The sequence below is a fragment of the Lynx canadensis genome, chromosome E1, assembly GCF_007474595.2.
Source record: "Lynx canadensis isolate LIC74 chromosome E1, mLynCan4.pri.v2, whole genome shotgun sequence".
In the NCBI taxonomy this organism is placed as follows: Eukaryota; Metazoa; Chordata; class Mammalia; order Carnivora; family Felidae; genus Lynx; species Lynx canadensis.
Genome location: NC_044316.2, coordinates 29793536 through 29819832, shown reverse-complemented (window position 1 = coordinate 29819832; position 26297 = coordinate 29793536). Strand labels below are relative to the sequence as shown.

The 26297-nt window shown below is 42.3% G+C and overlaps 1 protein-coding gene across 1 annotated transcript in view; it reads left to right on the top strand.

Annotated features, from left to right (window-relative positions):
* The window catches only part of ANKFN1 (ankyrin repeat and fibronectin type III domain containing 1), a 241738-nt gene that overhangs the window by 90242 nt on the left and 125199 nt on the right, over window positions 1-26297 (top strand). Inside the window, exons 2-4 of the mRNA XM_032591208.1 lie at window positions 215-349; window positions 15126-15327; window positions 18390-18600. Coding sequence (XP_032447099.1) covers window positions 15142-15327; window positions 18390-18600 — 397 coding nt within the window. The 5' untranslated portion in view covers window positions 215-349; window positions 15126-15141. The remainder of the gene's footprint in view (window positions 1-214; window positions 350-15125; window positions 15328-18389; window positions 18601-26297) is intronic.

Below are 26297 nucleotides of genomic sequence, written 5' to 3'. Positions count from 1 at the left end.
TCCTTTGACTACACATACAAGAGATTGAGAAATCAAGCCTCCTCGGGGCGACAGTCCTGAAAACACACCTAGATTCTGAGCCAAGCTGTTTCCCTTTCCCCGTCCCTCCCTGTGCATCATTTGCTCTTTTTATTTGGCATCAAGAGTAGCTCAGTGATCATGGACTTCGGCTCTTGCCTGTAGTGATCCTGTTCGCATTTTATTCTTTACACAGAATAGGAAGGAGGTTCGCTTGCTTTGCGCAGAGGCTGAGCCACAGGAGAAAGCAAAGCCAATGTGATTTACTGAATGAAAGCACTGGACAATTACCAACAACTTGTTCCTCTGCTGCCTCGAACAACCTGAACTGGTGAGTAAAATTTACTGTTGTCTTTCTTCTTATGAGTGTGGGGTTGTCTCATTCACTGATTATGTTTTAAATGTGTGTGTGTGTGTGTGTGTGTGTGTGTGTTGCTGCGGTTTAAATGATATTAAAAAAATCTGCATCTTCCAAAGTTAGCTGCAGGCAGTCCATGAAGAATGCATACAAGCACATACACAATGGTCTACGACAGCACATACATATCCATGTGCAGAGGCAAGAATGGGGGTGTGGGGAAGCCCCGCTTCTGATAATTAGGCATTTTGTTTGCAGCAAGCTTGAGGACATTACGTGCTCGCCTAATTGATTAGCAAGAGCTATGAAAAATAAAATACTTTTTGTTGTATAAGATCATTTTCCAATCGGGCTCCTGAGTACCTACAAAATACCTGTTGGATTGGGTAAAGATGCATCCCGTCAATGCTGACAATCCTGAATATACACCCAGGCATGTTGTCTTTAATCCAGTTTAGAGGTTGGACATGCAGGGTGGGGTGCCAGCATTCTGTCCAGCCTGGATGAGCGTGCCCCTAAGTAACATCCTGACTGTGATGTTGAGGATGCCCACTGAGGGCACACAGTGGGCATGCATGCAGACCCTCACTTGAGCCACTGCTGCTTTCATACCTGTGTGCCTCCCGCCCTTTTTTCTTCCGTGCAGATGCATGCTTGGTAGGGTGCACTAGGTTCAAAGTGGGATACTGTGTCTTATTATCCATGCTGGTCTTTGGCCTCGCCAAGGCCACTGGAAGTACCACTGATAATCAAGTCTGGCTTTGCTTCTCTGCCGGGCCACAGAAATCCCTATACTCACTTGATTTCTTCATTTCCTAAATAAGATGCAAGGCAGTCCCCCTGCAGAGGGGGAAGGCGAATGGAGAAAGCTATTGCTGTTACCCCCACCACCACGTCTTCTTAGTCTTTTGTTTGCCTGGCCATGGCAAGGCTTTACGGCAGCATCAGTCCATTTCTGGTGGGTTCGGAATCCATATAAATGTCATACCGAGTCTAATATCTTTGGTGGGCTCTGTCTGCAGTAGATCACCGGGCGTTCAGATGAAGTTGTGGTCTTGGGTGCTGACAAAGATGGATGCTGGCAGAACAGTGAGCAGCATGCTTCTCTAAATAAAGACCAGAGTTAGGAAATCTGAGAGATGGGTGAGGTTTTGCAGAGTAGAAAGTATCCCAGGCCCCCCAATCGCAAGAGTAGGGTCATTCTCCCCTGTGATGTGGCTGTTCCACAAAGGATGGCATTCCAACAGAAAGGAGATGGAATTGCCGAGTGGTTAGAAAATGTCAGGATAGTAGGGCACTTTTGCTAATTCCTAGACTGTGTATCTTTAGGAATTCCCTTACTTTCCCCAGATCTCCATTCTTCCATTCTTTCCATTCTTGATTGTTTCAAAGAAGGCATGCTAAGCTCAATTAATTTATCCATGAGATACTACTTAAAGCTTTCCTGTGAAAGGATCGGTAGGTAATCAAGATCATTGTTCATACGCTTTAATCCAGCGACCATGCATCAGAAACCCACAGATGAGGGTTTATGTGGGGATGAGAACATACATACCCCTTCTCCATCTAAGGCATATAGAGCACTCTGAAGGAAGCATGATAACACTCACGGAATTAGAAGGGGAAAATAGAGCTGAAAAATGGCATTTAAAAGAACAACTTCAGGGGCGCCTGGGTGGCGCAGTCGGTTATGCGTCCGACTTCAGCCAGGTCACGATCTCGCGGTCCGTGAGTTCGAGCCCCGCGTCGGGCTCTGGGCTGATGGCTCAGAGCCTGGAGCCTGTTTCCGATTCTGTGTCTCCCTCTCTCTCTGCCCCTCCCCCGTTCATGCTCTGTCTCTCTCTGTCCCAAAAATAAATAAAAAAAAAAAAAAAAAAAAAAAAAGAACAACTTCAAATAAATAGGTGATGTAAATAATATTTTTTAGTATTGATCAGGAATAACTGCTTTTCTATACTTACGATGCCAAAATAGTAAAGATCTTAAGTGTTTTGAAATGAACCTTTTGGAGGAGTTAGTTCAAGGATGAGGAGAACCCATGTATATAATTTATGTACAAATTACCCCCATACCCATGCACATGGAATTAGCAGCTACAAATGTGCTATGATTTATTTGAGGAATTCCAGAAGACCCATTGGCCAAAGAATTGTCCCATTTCTAGGATTAAGGTGCCTGAAATTCTTTTATCAGGGATTCAATTAAATATTGCTGTCTTTTATAAAATGCAAATATTCTTAGGAGGAATAACAAATTAAGACACTCATAGCCTATCATAAATGAATGCATTAAATTTTTTCTCCCTCAGGGGAAACCCAAAGGATATTGCATTAATATTATATTAATTCTTCTGCTTTCTATTTACTTCATACCTGTCTCCAGGCACTTCTTTTGTAATTATCACTTCACTCGTGATCAGAAAACTAAGGAGACTTTAGAACAAGCTATTGCCTTCTTTTTATGGGATGCTTGGATTAGACGATACCATCTAGATTTCCTCTAGGCCATCGAGAGTCACAAGTGGAAAGCTGAACTCATTATCTTTCCCCCTTTTAAATCCACTCTTCCTCCCGTATTCCTTTTTTTTTTTTTAATTATTGGTGGAACCATTCTGCACCTAATCAGTCAAGCAGAGCTAATAGAAGCTATCATCAGGCTTCCTGATTCCTTGGGCCCCTCCATCCAATCACTAATCAAGTTTGGTCCATTTTGCTTCCTTCATTTTAATCTGCCCAGCCCTCTCCATCCCCATTGTCACATGCTATAGTTGAAGTCACCAGCTCTCATGGGGACTTTTTCAAGAGCTTATACTTTGTTGTCCCCTGTCACTGGTCCCACCACACTCCCTCCCCTTCAAACCACCCTCTAGATACTACCAGAGTGGTTCTCTAAAAATGCAAATCTCAGCCTTTCTCTAGTGCTTCCCTGTTGTGAACAGGTTGAAATCTATTGTCCCTCAACATGGCATGAAAGCTCTTGATGGTCTAGCCCTGCTATCTCTCCAAGCTTCTTTCCCAAGGTGCTAGCATGGTGGATGAAATGTACCTTTGGAAGTGTCAGAACCCAAAAGAATTCCATTGGGCCCCTGTGGGCATCAACCTACCAGGAACACTATGACATGTCCTAACCTGAGCTATTATACCTGGAATGCCCTTCCATTTCCTTCCTGCTGGTTGATTCCTCATTCGTTGTTCAAAATCTTGCTCAGGCATCACTGTCTCTAACCCATTTCCCCATACCTTCTTCTGCCATGACACCTCCTGCCACTCAGCCCTCTGTGCTACTTACTGCCTTAAACATTTGAGAGCAGTGTTAAGAGGCTAAGCTCTCAGATCTAGAATCATATTGCCTGGGTTTGAATCCCAGGTCTGTCCCCTTATTAGTACTTCAATTTCTTACTACATAAAGTGGGACTAATAATAGTCCTTACTTCACAAGGCTATTATGGGAGTCAAAGAGCTGATACATATAAAGGCATTATTTTATTTATTTTTTATTATTTATTTATTTATTTATTTTGAGAGAGAGGGAGAGAGAGAGCAGGGGAGGGGCAGTGAGAGAGGGAGAGAGAGAGATAATCCCAAGCAGGCTCCACGCTGCCAGTGCAGAACCCAATGCAGGGTTCGATCCCGTGAACTGTGAGATCATGACCTGAGCCGAGATCAGGAGTTGGAGGCTTAACCAACTGAGCCACCCAAGTGCCCCAAAGGCATTATTTTAGTTTAGTTTAGTTTAGTTTAGTTTACTTATTTTGTGTGTGTGTATGTGAGAGAGAGAGAGAGAGAGAGAGAGAGAGAGAGAGAGAGAGAGTCGGGGAGAGGCAAGAAAGAGACATAGAATCCAAAGCAGGCTCCCGGCTCCAAGCTGTCAGCACAGAGCCCAATGCAGGGCTCACACTCCCGAATCGTGAGATCATGGCCTGAGCTAAAGTTGGTCACTCAACCAACTGAGCCACCCAGGCGCCCCGCAAAGGCCTTATTTTAAGTAGTGCCTGACTCAGAACGTGCTAAAGAAGTAAAAGCTATTATCATTATTCCATAATTTCACATATTACACTATTTCATACCTACATACACTTGTGTGACTGTCTTCCTTGTTAGCCTGTGAACCCCTTGGTGTTGGTGAAATAATCAACTTGTTTCAGTTTGCCTGGGATTTTCCCAGTTTTAGCACTGAAAGTCCTACCTCCAAGGAACCCCCTCAGTCCTAGGCAAACCAAGACAGTTGGTTAACCTCTGAGGGTGTCTTCTTTACCTTTGACTTCCCAGGGTCTATCGCAGGATACACAGACTACAAAGTAGATCACCCTTAAATATTTATTAGACTACAGAATCAAAATTGATTCTTTCCTCCTTCTTCATAAACACTCTTTTAAAACTTCAAATATAGTCTTCTTCCTGCTGTGAAGTCACTGCTGACTTTTCAAAACTTACCACTGAATTACCAAATATATTTTTTTAAATGCACAGGAACTCGAAAGGTTATTTCCACCCTGCTATATATTATCAGTGTAATGGAATTGCCCACTCTTCAGCAATCAGAGACATACCTGTCATGTTAATAGCAAGTGGGGAATAGGAGAAGGGTCACACTTTCTTTTCTGTCTAATGACAGGCAGGTTGAAGTGTGAAGGTCCCCAGTTCACATCACAGCCTGAAGAGCAATCTTGTCTCAGTCAGAAATGTTCCCTTCGCTGAATGTATCTGTCTACCCAGCTGTCAAGAATGGCTGGCGCTCCCGTTTCTAATATGCTTTGTCTTACAACTGCTCCTCATCCAAACTGGCCCAGATCTTTTTTCACAGTACAAATATGATGAGAAAGTCCCACAACCAAGCTCCTGTGAGACAGGGACTCTGGACGTGCCAGAACTCATAACAAAGGCAAGATCTCTTCAGAATCAAGGTCTCGGAAGAAACTGACAGGCAGCCAGACCAAGCTCCCTCAGGCAGAATAATAGCAGAGTGGCTAAAAGCATGGACTTTGGAGTCAGAATTCATTTACGAGCTGTAGGATCTTGGACCTGTTACTAACCTCTCTGGGCCTCAGTTTCCTTATTTGCAAAGTGATGATATAATAGTACCAACTTTCTCTTAGGGTTATTATTACATTTTGTCTTAGCTTGTGAAACCAAAACCTGAGGCAAAAACCAATCATGAATGTTCTGTTGGGTATTGGGAGACACAACCTCAGAGCATCAAGAGTCAAGCCATCAAGGAAAAAAGGGAAATGAGTCAAGGAAGGAGAAAAAACAAATATAGGTGGTTTGTAACTGACCTAGCCAAGCTTCACAAGAAAACACATCTGGTGGTTTGTTTGTATGTGATTGCTTCCAAGAAGCCCTCAGAGCAATCCGCAAGGGAGGAATGGAGAAGAAATCATCTGCGGGCTGCTTCCGGTCTCTTGCCTCTCATTGGTCCGGTTTTTCACATTTCCAGGTAGTGTGACCCAGTCCCTCAGGGTAGCCATTAGTAAAGCTGGAGCCTCCCTCATGGGTCTGGTTGGGTCAGAACTGCTGCAGCTACTGTCACAGCAAGCATGGTGGGGGCCGTGCCAGGACCCGCCCTTCGCGCGACGCAGCTGGTGTTAGAAGACAGGATGATGGTGGCAGCCAAGGCTCTCGAGTGGAGCAAGCAGCCAAAACCCAGGGAACAGGTGGTTTTAAAGTAAATCTGGGGAGGCTCCACTCTCCACAGATTATTCTTGCCATTTTGGATCTGAACTCTCCAGGCTACTGTCACTGTTTCCTTACGGTGGGCTCCAGATATATTTACAGGCCCTCCAAAAATGTAGCTGGGATAAGCTGAAATAAACAGCAGAAGTTTTTAAGTTTCATAAAGTATAATTCATCAATTTATTTTATGGTTTCTGTTTTCTGTGCCTCTTCTAAGAAATGATCACCTCATGCAAGTTCACAAAGACTATCTCCTATTTTCTTCTGGAAGTTTTACAGTGTTATCTTTTGCAGTTAGGTCTATAATTGATTTCATTTGAAGTTACTTTCTATCTATGATATGAGGTAGGGGTTGAGGTTTTGTTTTCGTTTTGCATATGGATATCTCATTGTTCCAGCACTATTTGTTGGAAAAAATATTTTTCCCTATTGGATTACTTTGATACCTTTGTCAAAAATCAATTGATCAGGGGCACCCGGGCGGCTCTTGATTTCAGCTCAGGTCATTATCTCACGGTTCATAGGTTCAAGCCCGCATCAGGCTCTGTGCTGACAACACAGAGCTTGCTTGGGATTCTCTGTCTCCTCTCTCTGCCCACCCCCTCTCTCTCTCTCTCTCTCTCTCTCTCTCTCTCTAAAATAAGTAAACTTTTAAAAACTCCATTGATCATGTATGTGCATGCTATTTCTGGTCTCTCTATTCTGTTTCATGAAATTTATATGTCTTATCTTTGGGCCACAGTCTTTATCTGGAGAGCTATCCTTAAACCAGTACCACAGATCTTGATTACTGTGGCCTTGAGGCAATTCTTGAAATCAGGTAGTGTAAGTCTTCCAACTTTGTTCTTCTTTTTCAAAGTTATTTTGACTATTTTAAATCCTTTACATTTTTATAAAAATTTTAGAATCAGGTTTTCGATTTCTCAAAACCAAACAAACAAACAAACAAAACCCAACAACCCTGCTATATTGGGATTGTGCTGAATCTAGAGCTCAGTTAGGAAGAACTGGCGTTGTAACAATACTGATTTCTTCTGATCTGATCCATGAAGAAGGTATATGTCTCTATTACTTAAGTTTTCTTTAATTTCACTCAGTAATGTCATGTAGTTGCAAGTATACAAGTTTTGCATACATTTGTTACTTTTATTGCTGAGTAGATTTTTGTAGATTTATTAGACCCTTCTACAAAATGTTCATGTCATCTGCAAATGAAGACTGTCTTGCTTCTTTCTTTCCAGTCTTTATGCCTTTATTTTTCTTGCCTTGCTACACTGACTAGAATGCCCGGTGTAACGGAAGAGATAGGAGTGATCATTCATGCCTTGTTTCTGATCCTAGGAGGAAGCACTTGGTCTTTAACCATTAAGTATAATGCTGGCTGTAGATTTTTGTAGAGAATCTTTATGAGGTTCAGGAAGTTCCCTTATATTCCTGAAAGCTTTATTATTATTATTATCATTATTATTATTATTATTATTGTGATGATGATGATGATGAATGGATGTCGAATAATGTCAAATGCTTCTTTTTCTGCATCTGTTAAGTGACCATATCATTTTTTTCTTTTATTCTGTTAATGCAATAAATTACATCAATGAGTGGTTGAATGTTATCCTGCTTTCCTGGAATATACCCTACTTGATCATGATATATTATCCTTTATGTATATTGCTGGATTTTATTTGCTAACATTTTGTTGAACTTTTTGGCTTCTATGTTCACGAGAGACATTGAGCAATAGCTTTCCTTTCTTATAATGCCTTTTTTCTGGTTTTGGTATCAGGGCAATGCTGACCTCAAAAATGAAACCAAAGTTTTGGAAGAGTTTTGTGTAGAAGCGGGTTTTTTTTTTCCCCTTAAATGTCTGCAGACTGTAACATTTAACATGACCTTTATCAAATATTGTGGGGGCAAAGAAACTATTAGAATGGAAAAAGAAAGTATAAAACTAGAAACTAGCTTTCTCATGCAGGATTTCATCACATCTCCTAAATTCTGGTCTAAAACTATGTTGCAGAGACCAGCCCACCTTCACTCAACAGATCTTGTTTGACCTTCTCTTTGGAGAAAACAAAGATACATCTTCTTTCCTTAGAGAGAGCACCAAGAGTTTTTTCTTATGAAAATAATGCCTAAAAACTGATTAATAGTGGTATGCCCATCCAACTGAATACTACTCAGCAAGAAAAAGTGAAGAACTACTAATAGAACAGTGTGGATAAATCTCAAAATAATTAAGCTGAGTTAAAGAAGCCATATTTTAAAGAGACAGAGAGAGAATAGTGATTATTCCATTTTAAGAAATCCTGGGGGGAGGGGAAAAAAACAATCTGTAGTGTCAGAAAGCAGATGAGTGGTTGCCTGGGAACAATAGGCCTGAAATAAATAGACGTCCAAATATTTTTTAATTTATTTGATTACATGAAAAAATATTTGAACGTCTAGTTATTTCAGGCATTCAGGCACTTTGCTAAACTACTGATAGGTATCATCTCATTTAAAATGCTAATATCCTTTTTAGACGTGCCTTTTTTAATTGAGATAAAGAATACTGTTAATGATAAGGCAACTGAAGCTTAGGGAAGGTAAATAAATTTGCCCAGTGTCTTGCAGTTAATAGGTAGAAGAGTCAAAATCCAAAGTTAGATCAGCCTGATATCGAAGTCCCTACTTTTAATACTGTGTTTAAAATCACCATGATTGGGGCGCCTGGGTGGCTCAGTCGGTTGAGCGTCCGACTTCGCCCGGGTCACCATCTCGCGGTGTGTGAGTTCCAGCCCCGCGTCAGGCTCTGGGCTGATGGCTCAGAGCCTGGAGCCTGCTTCCGATTCTGTGTCTCCCTCTCTCTCTGCCCCTCCCCCGTTCATGCTCTGTCTCTCTCTGTCTCAAGAATAAATAAACGTTAAAAAAAAAAAAATTTTTAAAAATAAATAAATAAAATCACCATGATTATCTTGCAGTTGAAGAATGGAATAAAATGTAACTATAGCTCTCAACCTGTTGAGTGTTTCAGTGAAAATGGCTAACAAGGAATGCCCTCTGAAGAGTGATATCCCAGACCTAACATGACAAAAACAATTTACCTACCAGTTCTCCTCCAGGATTCTGTATCTATTTTACCCATCAGGTATTTCATTCGTCATTTGAGTCTTCTCTTCTTCCCCAGTTCAATTTAATGCGAAAATGCAGAGTAGTGTTACTATCATTTTCAAGACACTTTGTTGGGTGCTGTAGGGGTTGCATGATATATCAGTAAAATCCCCAACGGGAATCATATGGCACATGAAAATAGAGTAACTGAGGAAAGGTTAATACATTTTGTACTTCTTTTGTTAAATTTGTCAGTATTTGAATCTTGTTAATGTCATGCTATTGTAAATGCAATTGTGTTCTCTTAATTTTGTTTTCATTTCATTGTGTTAAATCAGCAAGTAGAATAACAGACTTACAAACAAAAGGTAGACTTATATTGCCTTATATGTATATTACCTTTTATATTTACCTCCATAGTTTCTTTACCAATGCTTTCTCACTGTCTAGTACCCTGAAGGAGTCCCTTTACTATTTCTTGTAGGGAAGGTCTGCTGTTAAATTCTCTTGGTGTTTGTTTAGCCATGCATGTCTTAATATCACCTTCATTTTTTAAGGGTCATTATGCTGGATAGAGACAGTCTTTTTCTTTCAGCATCTGGAATATGTCATCCCACTTCCTTCTGTCCTCTATGGTTTTCTGGTGAAAAAAATCTGCTGTATATCTTTTTGAGGATTCCTTGTATGTAAGAAGTTATTTCTTGTTGTTTTCAGGATTTTCTCTCTGTTTTTAGCTTTTGACTGTTTCATTATGATGTATTTAGGTGGGAATATCTTTGAATTTATCCTGCTTGGTGTTCATTGAGCTTCTTGGATGTGTAGGTTAATGCTTTTCACTAATCTGGGGAAGTTTTTGACCATAATTTCTTCAAATATGTTCTCCCCCTTCCTTCTTTTCCTTCTTAGACTCCTATTATATATATGTTGGTACACTTGATGGTGTTCCACACTTCTCTGAGACTCTGTTCATTTTTCTTCATTTCTTTCTCTTTTTGTTTTTAAAACTGGATAACCTCAGTACATCGATCTTCAAGTTTGCTGATTCCTTCTTCTGCCTACTCAAATTTGATGTTGAACCCCTCTAGTAAATTATTCATTTCCATTATTTTACCTTTCAACTTCGTAATATCTATTTGGTTCTGGATTTGTTTTATAAATTCTACCTCTTTAGTGATACTCTCTGTTTGATGAGATATCATCCTCACAATTTTCTTTATTTCTTTAGATATGGTTTCCTTTTGTTCCTTGAACATATTTAAAGTTTTTGCCTAATAAGTAACATTTAGACTTCTTCATGGGCAATGTTTATTGACTGCTTTATTTCCTGTGAACGGGACATACTTTTGTTTGTTTTGTGTATGGCTCATATTTTTCGTGTTAAGAACTAGGCATCTTATATATTATAATATGGTAACTCTAGAAATCAGATTATCCCATAATCCCACCTCCTCAGGGTTTATTGTTTAGTGATTTTTCAGAATTAAATCTGTGACATCTGTATTCTTTGTCACATGTGACCACTGATGTCTCTGCTTGGTTAGCTTAGTGGTCAACTAATGACTGAACACAAATTTCCTTAAATGCCTGAAACCAGTAAGTCTTCCAGTCCTAACAGAAGGGCTCTGTGCACACGTTGGGGCACACTTTCAGTATTCTCCAGACAGCTGACAGCTCTGCCTGACCCTTCGCTTCCTGCTTGCACACAGCCCCAGCATCAGACAGAGAGAAGAGCTTAAGAGCTTCTCAGGTATTTTACGAGAAGGCTTCCAGCCCTGGGCATACCTGTGGTCTGCTAGATACCTTAGCCACTCGTCAGTTTTCCAAAGTCCTCTATGGACAGGCATTCCCCAGCATTTCCCTTTAAGCTTTTTGATTAGTCTATTGTTTGCCCCAACTTTTATCCACCCCCTCAGGCAGCTGTGATGATTAAACAATTGCTGATGTTTGTTTTTGGCAAGATGCCTTAGAGGAAAAGGTTATTTGCACTTGTGAACCCTGAGGCGGGTCAAATCAAGAAAAGTCTTGGGAGTGGGGCCTTCTAGGGAACCACCAGGAAGGTCAAAAGACAGTTCTCTCAAAATGGGGTCTTGAAAGAGGCTGCGTCACCATTTTGTACATCCAGTGGCTGCCAAGCTACTGTTTTTTTATCATGAATATACACTGCTGGCTTTCAGGGCTACCACAGAGCCGGGGAAGCTAGGAACTGAGCACATTAAAAATGCCACATAGCTCCCTGTTCTTATCAAATCAGCCACTTTTCTCAAATAAACACTTCCTGGATTGCTGCAAACTTTGGTTAATTTCCAGGGTACTGAGGAAGTTAATTTTGACATTTCCTGCTATGTTCTTATTGCTTTTGTGGAGGAGACGAGTTTTGGAGGCCATTACTCTGCCATTCCCACTGTCCTATTATTCTTCCGTTTTTAATCTTTCTGTAAAATGTTTATTTAGGCGTACCACTTGTAAATCACTTTTTAAAAATCCCAGTTGGAGTTTTCTCTTTCATTAGGAAAAGTAAACTATTTGAGTATATTGTACTCACAGATATTTTCAGTGTTAGCCCTGCTGCATCATTTTACATTTCTACTTATTATGTTTTCTTATTTTGTTTCTTTTTATTTTTTAAATTTTTCTTTAGAGTTATCTTTATTCCTCTCCTTCGACTCATAGTTTGAAGTTCAGCTTTCTGTTTGACTACAAGTTCCTGTAAACACACATATTAAAATATCTAAACTTGTATTTTTCTATCAAAATAAAAACTAAACAGTGTAATAAGCATGCAAAGTCATCTATTAAAGCAATGTTTAAAACCAACAAAAAAAACTATTTAAATTATTACGATGTACTTTGGAGTCTCTGGTTTGGGAAGATTGAGGTAATCTTAATAATTTCTGCTATTTATTGAGTGGCTGCTGTAAGCATTGCACAGGATGCGTGCTTTCATTTGTTAATTCATTTCATCTTCATAACTCTGGAGGAACTCTTGTTACAGATGATGAAATGAACTCCAAGAATTTCAATAAAGTTCCTGGAGTCACATAGATTATAGATAACAACATCATGATCCAAGCTCGGGTCTGCCAAATTCCAAATCCAAGGCTACAATGCTTCTCAAGGACTCAGCCGTTTCTATAAGGGTAAAACCTTAAGAGTGTAGTTAGTTGGGAGGGATGTGCACGTTTATGAGAAAAAATAACACGGAGTTGTCTTTCTCAGTCTCTCTCATCAGACAACATTTTAAATATAGAGGGGGAAAAGAAAATATAATGATAGATGAAATCTAGAAGAATAGAAACATGCTGAAAGATGGCCAGGAAGGAAGGGGCAGCTGGGGCAGCATGAGAAGGAAGTCAGAGAGACAGAGAGAGTCAACCTATTTTGACTGAAGGGAACAGATGGGAAATGAGCAAAGACAAAAGGGGCCATGTGGGCAGGTGTCATCGGTTAGAGGGCAAGTGACTGGAATTTGATCAATCGACAAGAATTTATTTACTGGACTCCTGGGCACTGTGTGAGATACAAAAGAATGTAGAGTTATTTTGGGAATGATAATGATGTAGACAAGACAGATGGCTTGAACTGGGGCATTAACGCTGAAGGAAAAGGCTAGAGACAGAAGGCAGAAAGAAAGAGGTTAAGGCTATCTCCATGTGAGCCAGCTTGCATATCAATCTGGATTTTTTGTGGGAATGGCAAGATATAGAGGAAACGCTATAATTGCTATTGAATCAAAGTTAAAGGATGTGTAGATGGAAGGAGGAAGATGCCAAATCACCTACTCTATTTCTGCATTTAGGTAAATGAAGAGATTATTAAAGATTTATGAAAACACACCCATATGTACATACACACTACAGAGAGTGCATTAAGTCATCCTCCCAAATGTAAATATGACCATTCAGCAAAGACTGGGTGGGGCCTGATACACGTGTCTCACCCTGAATAGATCTGACCATGTTGGAAGGTACTGGGAAGGCTTTTTGTGTTGGAGGAAATTGCAAGCAACACTTAAAAGGTGCCTAAAGACATTCAACAATGTAATGAGGATAGATCTCCATTTGTTAATGTGCAAGTAAGTCAAGGTTAGTTGGGGCCAATGGACATGGAACCCAGTTCAGAGGTATGAGCAGAAAATGAGCTTTCTGAGTAGTTCCTTAGAATATTACTTGTAATAGACTCTCATATGAACATTCCTTTATTCTAAAGTATTTACTGAGCATCTTCTGTAACAAAAAATGATAGCTTCCATGAGTTTTCTATACTCTACGCTCTTTACATGCATTATCTCACCATTCATAACCATAATGTGCTATTAGTATTATCTCTATTTTATAAACGAGAAAAATAAGATTCAGGTGTGTTAAATAACTCACCCAAGATCACATAGTCAGTAGCTGGAAGAGGAGCAATCCATAGCCTAATCTGTATCATGTTTCTTTCACTTTGAGGCAGGTACATTTTTGGTGCTGGGGATATAAAAATTCATACTTGGCATTCCTTGTTCTTGAGAAACACATAGACTAGCTAGGAGACAGAAAGCCAAAGAGTTGCAATACAATAAAATATTTTCTGTAAGAAGCATATACCAAGCGAATGAGTAAAGAAATACACAAGTGTGCCTCAGACTGTCAGAGACCCCTTGAGCATAGACCTTAAGGCTCAGCAATTGTTTCCTGGGTGGTGAAGTCACAGGTGGGATTCCAATACAGGCAAAAGCAGTGCAAACAAGCACCCAGATGCAGGAAAGAGTTTGAACTATTTAGGAAACTCTAAGGAGATCAGAAAGACAGAAACATAAAACATAGAGGTATAGTAGGCAATGAGGCTGGAGAGGTAAGAACTGGTATGTGAGGCCAAAGAACTTAGAGTTTATCCTATAGAAACTGGGGAATCATCAAAGTCAGTCCCATGATGAGTTGGGTTAATAAAAGAGATTCTTACATGATATTGTATCATGAGATCCATAAAACTATGACAATTCAAAGACTGGAAATGACGTCCAAGGGCCACAGCTATGTAACAATGGCAGCATTACAAATGGAAGACTCCATCGGAGATTCAAGGGAAGGTGGTGAGAACGCAGCAGTGTGCTCCAGAGAGATCTGGGCCCAGTGTACTAGAGGCTTCCCCGGGGTGAAGCCGTGGTACATAATTGCCTTGGCCAGTTGTTTCACTCATGCATTTGTTCATCCAGTACACATATGCATGCCAGGCAGCCGTTGCCTCAGCAGCATCAATATGTCAGTAGCAGTACCCAACTTAATAGTGGATGGCTTTTGAAATGGCATGGCTGATCTCCTGGAAACTGACTCCAGGTGTGACATTGGTGAGGACCTGTTTAGAGGTTTGTGGAACAACAGTCAAGTACTACTTGGAGAATACCAGTAGTGAGTCCCCCCAGAGGACACTATCTGGAGTATCTGGGGTGAGCAGGGATGGAGCTATGGATACAAATCCCCCAAACTTCTGGGCACTGGGGTAGCTCACCAAATCTCAGACAAGACGCACAATTTAACACCTCAAGAGAAGGGGTATCTGCAGGGAACAACCATACCCAACAGAGGGCAGCATCTAAAAGGAGGTAAGTAGAAAGGTCCCAATTACATATACCCAAGGGGAACTGAACAGAACTCCTGGTTATAGATTTGAGACACTTCCCCTCAGTGGGACAGAGACCAAAAGACTTGAGTCAAGGCTCATGTCGTATACATGTGTGTAAATAAGTGTATATGTGTAGATAGTAAATGGATATAGTCATTACATTCTTGTCCCCAATTAGCTACGTGGCTGTAAACAAGCTGTTTCCCTCCCTGAGTTCCAGCCTTCTCGTCGATAACATGAAAAAGCTGGCCCTCATCTCGAAGGTCGCCTCCAGCTACAGTATTTTATTAGGATTCCAGATGGTTACTGGTGATGATAAAATTCTTTGTCAACTTATAATTACGTTGTGTAAATGATACAACATCAGGTTTTCCTCTTCTCAGGAACTGCTTTGTGAAAATGACCCAACAAATGCAGAATCTGCATCTTTCTCAGTCGAAAAAACATAGTGCCCCATCGTCTCCCAACGCTGCCAAACGCCTGTACAGAAACCTCTCTGAGAAGCTGAAGGGAAGCCACTCTTCGTTCGATGAGGCCTATTTCAGAACAAGAACCGACCGGCTGAGCCTCAGGAAGACCTCAGTGGTAATAACATGCTTTAGATTCTTGTCTCTGCTTGCTTTGTGGAGTTGTGTTTGGGTTTAAGGAGATGCTAAGATGTTCCACGTTTACTTCAGAACCTGGTGTTTGCAGGTCTACAAGTGCCAAGAGTCAGATAAGGCAGGAACCACACGTGTCTGTGCTGAAGCCAAAGCTTGAGTGATTGCAGGAGTTTCCCTTTCTTTTTCTTAATTTCTTGCCCCTTCTTTTCTCTTAGTTTTTCTTTCTCTAATATATCAGAGAAACAAACAAACAAAATAGCAGTTTGATAACTGTGGAGCATGAATGATATAGGCTTTCTGAAAGCTTCAGTATTCATTCAAGTATCAAATAAACAATGAATATTTCATTTACTTATTTGTAATGTGCAGCCCATATGTATTCCAGAGGCATTCAAAACAGAATCCAGGCCAAAAAAAAAAAAGTGTATGTATTATATAATGGGAAATAACTAAAGTGATAGAGGGAGAGAGGGAGAGAGGAAGGGAAGGGAAGGGAAGGGAAGGGAAGGGAAGGGAAGGGAAGGAAGGAAGGAAGGAAGGAAGGAAGGAAGGAAGGAAGGAAGGAAAGGAAAGGAAGGAAAGAGTGAAAAAGAAAAAAGGTAGAAAAGGGGGCACCTGGGTGGCTCAGTCAGTTGGGTGTCCAACTTCGGCTCAGGTCATGATCCCACGGTTTGTGAGTTTGAGCCCCGTGTTGGGCTCTATGCTGTCAGTTCAGAGCCTGGAGCTTGCTTCGAATTCTGTGTCTCTCTCTCTCTGCCCCTCCCCTTCTCATCTCTCTGACCCTCCCCCTCTCATGCTCTGTCTCTGTCTCTCAAAAAAATGAGTAAACGTTAAAAAAAAAATTCTTCAAAAAAAAAAAAACTAGAAAATGATGAAGATAGAAATAGAAACAGATATACTAAAAGCCTCGGCAAATATAGTACCTAAAATTTATCATTACATTTATCTCTGAGCTCCTCGTCAGTCAAAGCAAAAAGGGAAGCCCAAGTGGTTATAGCATCCCATTAGCTGATAACTGAAAGTATATCAGTCTACCAGGAGAAACGAGTATTTTCCTGTTTATAGTCCTCTGGGCCTTTATATGACGTCACAGTGAATTCTGTAATAGAGTATAAAGGTCTGTATTGGTGATGTTATAGACTTTCTCATAGAGTAGTTTCTGATACTACCATCAGTAAAAGCTGAGGGCATAATATATCAACATGCTCAGCAAGGGCATTTCTTCAGGGGGCAATAACACCATTTGTTGGAGCTTCAAACAGAAATGAGCCCTAGGCTTTCCCAAGAGAAACATGCTAGAGTTTGCCAACGAAAGCATGGAGGAGGAAAGGACTTCAGAGTGAGAGCAAATACGGTGCATGAGAAATGAGGCATAGTAAGAATGACAACCAAATACACAACTGTGGACAGGGCAGCATGTTGACTTTGTTCTGTTTTCCCATTTGTTGTCTCATTTCAAGCTCATCTTCTGGGAGGGCTTGGTTGTGGCTGACTTAAGGCCTAAGCATCAGAGGCTCTTCAGTTTGGCAGATTGGAGACAAAACACCTTTGCATTCAGTAGATTGTCCTGTAGCAAAGAGAGCTGCACACCAAAATAGTTCTATCCCTTGGGACCCCACTGTCAAAACAAGTATTTGCATAATAGCATTGTATTTCCCTCAGATTTCAACCATGTGTCCTGTACTCACTTAAGCTGACCTGCTGCCTTTGATGGAGAGAATTGATTTTTGATGGTACTAAAATTAAACCTGCCAACCATAAATATGTTCGATCAGGCAAGCCCTAAGCTGTGTCAGGACCGATGGTATTTCAACATTCTTTAAAGAGCAAACAACACTTAGAGAAGATCCCAAACAGATGTAGAAATAGTGTATGTGTTGCTCTTCTCCCATGAGCTACAGAAATACGTATGAGAGAATTCCAGACCTTTTGTCCTTTGTTTACTATTAATCTCTGGTAGAACTTTTCAGTGGAATCGTATTGTCGTTAGCTACTTTTTTTTCTATAGGTGATTTGAATCCTGTGAACATTCAACTTTTGGTCCTCTCAGCACAGGTGGCCACCCAACCACCAAAGCTCTCCCTGGACACCACCTCTTGAGCCCTTCCCTCAGGGGCTCAGCAATGCCAGGTGTTCGGTGGTTGAGGCCTCGGGGCTGAGAAGGTGCAGACGTTAGTTAGTACAGAGGAGTCTAGGAGCTGGGGAGCCAGCCTGCAGGCAGTGAGAGCTATTTGGGAGCTGCAGAAAGGAAGGGGTATGTAACATCAGTTTTAGAGAGACTACTCTCATCTCAATATGAAACATGGGCTGGAGGAGACAAGAACCAGCAATGGGCAGGTCATTGCCATCGTCCAGGCAAGGGATGACAGTGTCTGGGTCTGAGTGATAGAAGAGAAGAGACGTGGGGATGGGGAGAGAGGGGATGAGCGGAGGGGAGATCGTGCTCTCAACTCCAAGCCAGTCGTAATTTAAATGACCTGTACTGCGTTAGCTATGCCAGCACTTCCCGAACTGTGTTCTGTAGAATGCTATTCCAGGGGCAGTTAAAACAAATGCAATGAAAAATATGTTCTCTGCACAAATATTTAAAATAGGTCATATTTCTCACCTATCAGAGAGGCATAACTGCATGTTAGAATTATCAAAGGCCCTGACGGGTCTTATAGTAAAATAGTGTGGTAACCTAGACGAATCCAGTGTGTACCAGATTTATATGACTGCAGGCCACGTTCCTCATGGGACACCTTCTAATGACCTATCAGATGGTTTCGCACAGAAGACTGGTTTCGAGAAAAGCCAGTGTTTGCCCTTACCTGTAGACTAGCCATGCCCTACTGTATGGTCTCAATGCATCTAAATGTACAGATCCATTCAATGGCCATTAGACAAGAGGGAGGGAGGATCCAGCTGTGTTTAACAAGTCGTGTTTGTTGGGATCAATTGCAGTTATGAGTGGGGATGCAGTCACTGAAGTTAAAACAGCTAAGCTGCAAGGCAAGCCAGTCTATGAAAGTGTGCTCACCTGCGTGTGTGCTTGTCCTCCAGAACTTCCAGGGCAACGAAGCCATGTTTGAAGCAGTCGAACAACAGGACATGGATGCTGTGCAGATCCTCCTGTATCAATATACACCAGAGGAGCTAGATCTCAACACCCCTAACAGTGAGGGGCTGACGCCCCTGGATATCGCCATCATGACCAACAACGTGCCCATTGCCAGGATTCTTCTGAGGACAGGGGCCAGAGAAAGTCCGCACTGTAAGTAAACCTGGGGATAAAAACATGTATTATTAAGGCTAGATCCAGCTTCGTGCCACCGAAATAGCATGACTGACATTTACAGCATGAACAGTTGATGAAGATAGGCTCAGAATTCCTTTACATGTTTTCACGGACTTTCATGCAAATACCTATAGAATTTTACCAGTGTAGGCATCAAGTTACGTGCTACATAGAATACACCAAGTGGAATTGAAAGGGATCCTTGAAAGAACTTCCTCCTAAGAATTTAACCCAAGTTTTAAAATAAATGAAACACTCCAAGTGAGGCTATAGAATAGGAAGTATACATAGAAAAGGTTTAAGTGTGTGTGTGGGTTAGTGTCTTGGGTCCACAGTCAATATGGTGGCTTGCTTCATTCATTCATTCATTCATTCATTCGGCAAATACTGAGGACAGGGGCGCCTGGGTGGCTCAGTCGGTTGGGCGTCCGACTTCGGCTCAGGTCATGATCTCGTGATCCCCGCGTGAGTTTGAACCCCGCGTCGGGCTCTGTGCTGACAGCTCAGAGCCTGGAGCCTGTTTCAGATTCTGTGTCTCCCTCTCTCTCTGACCCTCCCCTGTTCATGCTGTGTCTCTCTCTGTCTCAAAAATAAATGTTAAAAAAACAACAACAAACAAACACTGAGGACAGAGCACTGTTCTAGGTACCTAGGCTCACCTCACCATGGTGAACAAGACAAAATCCCTGTTGTCATAGAACTTACACACTAGTGGAGGAGACTTCCAATAAGCAAGTAAATAGATCAATTAAGTTGTAAACGCAAATAGTGACAAATGTGATGAAGAAAATAAGTGAGTGGCTAGAGACTGACAGAGTGGGGACTATTCTAAATAGGGTTGGGCAAGAAAAGCCTCTCTGATGCAGTGACATTTGAGCCTGGTCCTAGAGGATATCAAGGAATGAGCCAAGTGAGGACATGTGGGGTCACATTCTAGGCAGAGTGAATAGAAAATAGAAAGCTGCCAAGGCAGGTAGGAGTGAGTTGCCCTGTTTGAAGAACAAGGCCAGTGTGGCTACAGCAGATAAACCAAGGGGAGAGTGATGGTGGAGGAAGACCACTCAGGCTCTTGCAGACCACGGTAAGGTGTTTCACTTTGATTGTAAATGTGATGGGGAGACAGCAGAGCAGTTTAAGCAGCTGAATAATGTGTTCTGGTTTACATTTGAGACGATCACTGCAGGGCTCTGCGGGAGATAAGACAGTGGCGGGGCCGCTGCGAAATTGGGAAGACTGGTTAGGGGTCCAGGAGACAGATGCAGGTGCTTGGACTAGCAGGGTAGTGACCTTGGTGGCGGGCTGGCGCGGAATTCTGGATGCGCCTTTGAACAGCTTGAGATACAATTCACATGCATGCGATTCACCCATTTCACATGTACAGTTCAGTGGTTTTTGGTAAATGCACGGTTGTGCAACCATCACCACAATCAGGTTTAGACCCTTTTCTTCACTCACACCTCACCTTTTAGCTACCACTGCCCGACCTCCCCACTCTTCCCAGTCCTAGGCAGACACTAAGCTACCTTGTCTTTCTGTATAGATTTGCCCAGTCAGGACATTTCACGTAAATGGAATCCGATAACGCGTGGTCTTTCGGGACCGGCTGCTTTCCGGATGTGTTTTGAAGTAGAGCTGAGAGTACTTGCCAAAGGGAGCTGCTCTGGGGCCCGTGGCAGAGCCCGCCGGGAGCGGACAGGACAAAGTCGCACAGCCCTTGCCCTGCGCCAGGCACTATTCTGAGCACTTTACATGCATTCACTCCTTTAAACCCTACAGCAACATTCCTAGGTGGGCACTCACATTCCCCTGGTGCAAACTCTCTGACCCAATGACCACAATGGCTCCAAGCCACAGTTTTTATGTTTCCTAAAAGAAAAAAGTAAACCCATCAAACTGTTACTTTCACTAATACTGATTCACTTACTTCCAAGCGGTGAGACCCAGAGAAGCAAGCAAATATATAATTAGAGGCCACATCTCTGCTCGTAAGTTTCATAAACCCCCACCACCCAAAGACTACGTACAGAGGCAGATCCTTGTATCAGAAAACTCTTTATTTTAAAAATGCTGGGCTCACCACATCCCTGTCACACAGAGTGAGGATTTGGGTTCCGTAGGATCGGGGCTTCTCAGTAAGAGCTCTTTCGTCAAAGTGTCACTTCTTTCTAGTGGAGCGGGGGGCTTGGAGGGGTAGGGGTGGGCAAATAGAGATGGAAGAAATCGGAAGCCCTCTTTGCTACCTTCTAATTTATGTTGCAATAACGTCTATCCCAAAGATCCAGTGAGAGAGCGGTGGAGAGAGGAGCAGAGGGTCTGAACATAGAGAATGTGGACTGAGCCCCATTCTGTAGGAACAAGGGAACCATTCATGCAGATGTTGCCTGCACTGGGCTGGATGAAACATCAGTCCCACTTACCTGAGACACTACAAAGAATTCTGCATTTTCCGTGAAACCAGTGAGACTCCCAATCTCCCCAAGTCCTCTTGTGCATAATTAAATCTCCATAAAAGAACCCACGTACTAAATATCTAGTTAAACCAAAAACAATTTCATTCAAAAGGTCCCTGGTTTTTCTCATTCCCTCTGGGATGATAACCAGAACCATCATCACAAAGTTGTAAAGGAAGGTGAGAGATAAACCTAGGTTTTAGCCTCCAGGAAATAGGACACCTAAGTCACCTTGGCCACACAAAAAGTCAAAGAGATAGTTCCCTGTTAGACTCCCACATGTGTAAAAATGGCAAAGGAATATCGATTGGGTAGCTATGAAGTCTCCATATACATGAGTTTTCATGGTAGCACAGACTCTGAGGGGGTTACATGACTAACCAAAGGTCACACATCTGGCAGGTGAATAGGGATGTCAATGACTCAAACCCAACTCTGTGGGACACCCATGCCTGGGATCCTCCTATGCAAACTTGCTGCTTTTCCAAATAATCAATATGGAGGACTGGGGCCCTGAATCTTTCCCTTTGTGCCATTTGCTAAAATCCTATGGTATATTGTTTTGTTCTGTCCTATACCCTAAGGTGCCTTTCCTGTTGGAGAGAGGCATGATAGAAAAGCACAATCTGTTTTCAGGGATTTTTAATTCACTTTATATATCAAGTACAAAAGACACAGAATTGCTTCTGTGCATGAGTGCGAGCCAGCCCATGAGAAACACCAGGGTTCGCCAGCCAGAACCAGATAAGCAAACACCTGCTGCGAATTGTTCCCCAGAAGTTGCAGAGGCAGGAAGTAAAAGAAGAAAAATAACAATGAGGTCTTAATTTCTTCGAGTGTTTTACACATTGTAAAACTTCTTTTGCTTGCATCACCTCATTCGGTCCTCACAACTGGCTTATGAGATGGGAGTCTGTTTCATCCTTTTGCTCAATGAGGAAACTAGAATAAGAAAAGTCAAGGGTGCCTGGGAGGCTGAGTTGGTTAAGCATCTGCCTCTTGATTTCAGCTCAGATCATGATCTCACGGTTTATGAGATTGAGCCCTGGGTCAGGCTCTGCACTGACAGCATGGAGCCTGCTTGGGATTTTCTCTTTCCCTCTCTCTATGCTCCTCTCCTGCTGCCTCTCTCTCTCTCTCTCTCTCTCTCTCTCTCTCTCTCTCTCTCTCAACAAAGTAAATAAACATTAAAAAAAGGAAAGTCAAAATAATTCACCCAATGCTACAAAGCTAGTAGATGGCAGAAGTAGGATTTAAACCCAATTCCTCTATATTAAATGCTTTGGTATTTGTGTAAAAGCATCAGCACACTCACTATCACACCTCAATTCTTTCCTTCCCTGACTCTCCGTCAGCTCCTCTTCTAATGCCAGTCAGGTATTCCAAAGCAGAGTACAGAGTCTCTATGAGGGTTAATTTTCTGTCTTGTTTCCTGTATGTTCCCTTCTGAAAGCCAGCCCGATGTGCTTTCCACTCTGCAACCAAGGATCCCAGCACAACTCTGAAGCAATCCTCTGTGATTCTCCCCAGCTCATTGCAGGAATCACAAAGACACAGCTGAGTTTAGGGACCTAACTCTAAATTATTGGTCAGGCATGCTTTTCAGTCTTTAGCTCCTGAATCACAACACCATAGCAAGGTGTTCTTTACAAACGTGGCTTGAAACTCAACCATGTACATTTCCTTCTTTATTGGGAAAGTCCCAGAAGTAGCCACCCAAACTTGCACACCACCCCCATGTTAAATACATGCAGAACCCGGCCTACTCATTAGATCAATCTAGTATCCTTATTCAGTGACTTTTCCCATTCTTCCCATCTTTAAGCAAGCAGCAAAGTAATATCCATTCCTTCTAATATCAGTCTTGATTAAAGTAGAATCCCAAATACTTCCAGGTGGACTGGTGTGCTGAGCTCAGGAAACAGGCACAGACTAGAAAGGACTGGAACTAGGACAGCTAATGTAGAGAAGCACCTCACGACACCCAGGGACTGTGCCTTTGGTCGTTCCATCCACTCAGTATCCCAGTCGCCATGACACCTGCTCAACTGAACAAACGCTATCCAAGAAAGACTTGTCTCTATAAGTGAAAGTCCCCAGTCTAAGCCTTTGCCTCATTCTGACTAACTCATATCCTGCCCCCATTCTGAAATCCCAGTTCAGCAGCCTCTAGAAGGAATTTGCCGAATCATCAGTGGGGTCCTTGCCTTTCTGAGACTGCTATTTATTTCACATCATCTAGGGTCCATAAACAGTAATCATAAAGAAACGAGTTCTTTTTGGATACCTACCATGTACAAATCTGGTCACTCACATGGATTTTGTCTGTCTTGCGACCCCAGTACCCGGCACAGAGTAGGTGCTCAGAAATCTTCAGTTGAAATTTTGAACCCTGTCTCCCACTGCTGGGAATTACAGGTATTGAATTTATGCACATACACACGCACGTGAGTTACGTGCAGAGCGCATTACACAGAGTATGGAAAATACCTGTAAGTCTTCCAGCAATTTACGCTCGGGAGTATCTTTTGCTATTGTTGCGTTGTTATTTTTCCAGGTACTGTTGTAGAATTTGGCCGTAGAGGGAGCCTGACTGTTTTCAGCTTTACACTGTTGAATGATGCGGACCAGGAAGGATGGTGGGATGCACTTCATCTTCAGTCTTTCTGCCCTTCCTTGCAGCTGTGTTCTCCCTTCTCGGCAGGCCCTCTCTGCATTTCTCTGTGATCTCTCTCACTTTCCCTCAGGTATTGCCCGTGGAACTGGGAGATGTCGCCCAGAATTAGTTATGTTCAATGACTTCATAAAACGCAATTGCCCAGTAAGCTGTCACGCGAGTATGGCGCGGACACCGATGTTACAATTTTGACAGACAACGTCAGGATGTGCCACAAGTTTCTGCAGCAGTCGAGGGTCCGTGCCGGTGCTGGGACTGGTTCAGGGCACGTCTAAGAGGTGTGACTATAAACTAATGAGGCTGGCTTTATGTAAACAAACACACCAGAAAGTCTACAAGCCAAACAAATGTTATCCTTTAACACGGTCCTCACGGGAGACCCCACACTTGTTCCAACAGAGCGGCCATTGCTCCAAACACTTCTGGATTTGTCCTCAGAGCCAGTTTATGAGAAAATCTGACTCGTTGCTTACAGTCACACCTGATTTTTGTTCCAAAACAGCATCGCCCCGCGTCATCACCCTCCATGTTCACCAGACTTGGCTTCAGATGATTTAGAGTGGTTTCCTGAAATCAAATCCACCCTCAAAGGACAAAGATTTGCAACCATTAGAATATGTAAAGAACAAGCTTTGGGCAGGTCTCTAGAATGAGTCCCCAGATATTTTTATTTGCTTCATTAAAATAGGTGTACAAATCCTCACCCGGACTTACAGACCTGCTTCTCAAGCTTCATCTCACACTGCTCACCCCTCACCCGCGATACACTAGCCCCACCAGCGTCCCTTCCATCCCGTGAACACACCCCACTGTCTTACCTGAGGGCCTCTGTCCTAGCTGTTCCCTACGCTTGGAGTGCTTGGCTGCTTTTCATCTTGATCGCTGCCTGACCAACTCCTTCCTAACATTTCCACTTAACTGTCAGATCTTCAAGTGAGGATTTCTTTGGCCACCAAGTCCAATGTCTAAAGTCACGTTCCTTTTTTTTTTTTTTTAATTTTTTTTTTCAACGTTTATTTATTTTTGGGACAGAGAGAGACAGAGCATGAACAGGGGAGGGGCAGAGAGAGAGGGAGACACAGAATCGGAAACAGGCTCCAGGCTCTGGGCCATCAGCCCAGAGCCTGACGCGGGGCTCGAACTCACGGACCGCGAGATCATGACCTGGCTGAAGTCGGACGCTTAACCGACTGCGCCACCCAGGCGCCCCTAAAGTCACGTTCTAATCACATCACTTAAATTTTCTACATAGTACTTATCACTGTATATGTATTTTTCCATTTCCTTTGCTTATTTACTGTCTCTCCTGCATTAGTATGTAAACTCCATAAGAGCAGAACCCGTCTGTCTCATTCATTTCGGCATCCCCAGGAAACAGTAGGCATTCAGTAAATATGTGCTTCATTGAATTGAATGAATCCCAAGGCCACTTCTTTTGAAAGGTGTGAATATCTTGTTTATTTTTGAAGGGAATGATTTTACTAAATACTGAGTGAATTGACCTTTTTTCATATTTCCGAGTAATTATTTAGACATCCGGTGGCCACAACCTAAGGTCTGTTCACCTGCTCTTTAGCAGTTAATTGTCCCTCATTCTTTTGTTTTTGATTTTTTAAATGTACATGCAACAGAGACTACATTCTCCTTGTAAAAACTTAAAATGTGACAGATAAAGTTTAAGGATACCTTTGACAACCCACTCAATCCATACATGTGCACATGCACATGCTCACAACCTAGGTCCGCGTCCCTAAATTCTCCCAACATAACCGTTACTATCCTCTTAAGGCTTGATTGAGGTAGAGGATCCACTTCCAACCTTACTCAGAATAACTGTTGGCAAGACACTTATGTTCCTTCCTGCATGGGCCTCTCCATAGGGCTGCTCCCTGACATGACAGTTAGCTTCCCCCAGTGCAAATGATGAGAGAGACAGACAGACAGAGAGACAGACAAACCAAGGTAGAAGCAACAGTGTCTTTTATAACCTAATCTCAGGAATGACATATTATCATTTCCTGCTGAATGTGATTGGTCACACAGCCCCAGCTCAGAAGTACAATGCAGAAGGGTATGGCTATTACGGGACAGTTAGTTAGCCAATATAAATATCAAAAACAATATAAAACAACCCAAGAGTTTCTGGTGAAGAGTTTAAATATTTTATGCATCTGTTGTATAGTTTGTGTTTTGAAAACACTGCCCAAGGGGCGCCTGGGTGGCGCAGTCGGTTAAGCGTCCGACTTCAGCCAGGTCACGATCTCGCGGTCCGTGAGTTCGAGCCCCGCATCGGGCTCTGGGCTGATGGCTCAGAGCCTGGAGCCTGTTTCCGACTCTGTGTCTCCCTCTCTCTCTGCCCCTCCCCCGTTCATGCTCTGTCTCTCTCTGTCCCAAAAATAAATAAAAAACGTTGAAAAAAAAATTAAAAAAAAAAAAAAAAAGAAAACACTGCCCAATACAAACACTTCTTAACACTTATATATATTGTATATATAATATCTATACTATGTCATTAATAATTCTACACGGATTACATGTTGAAGTGA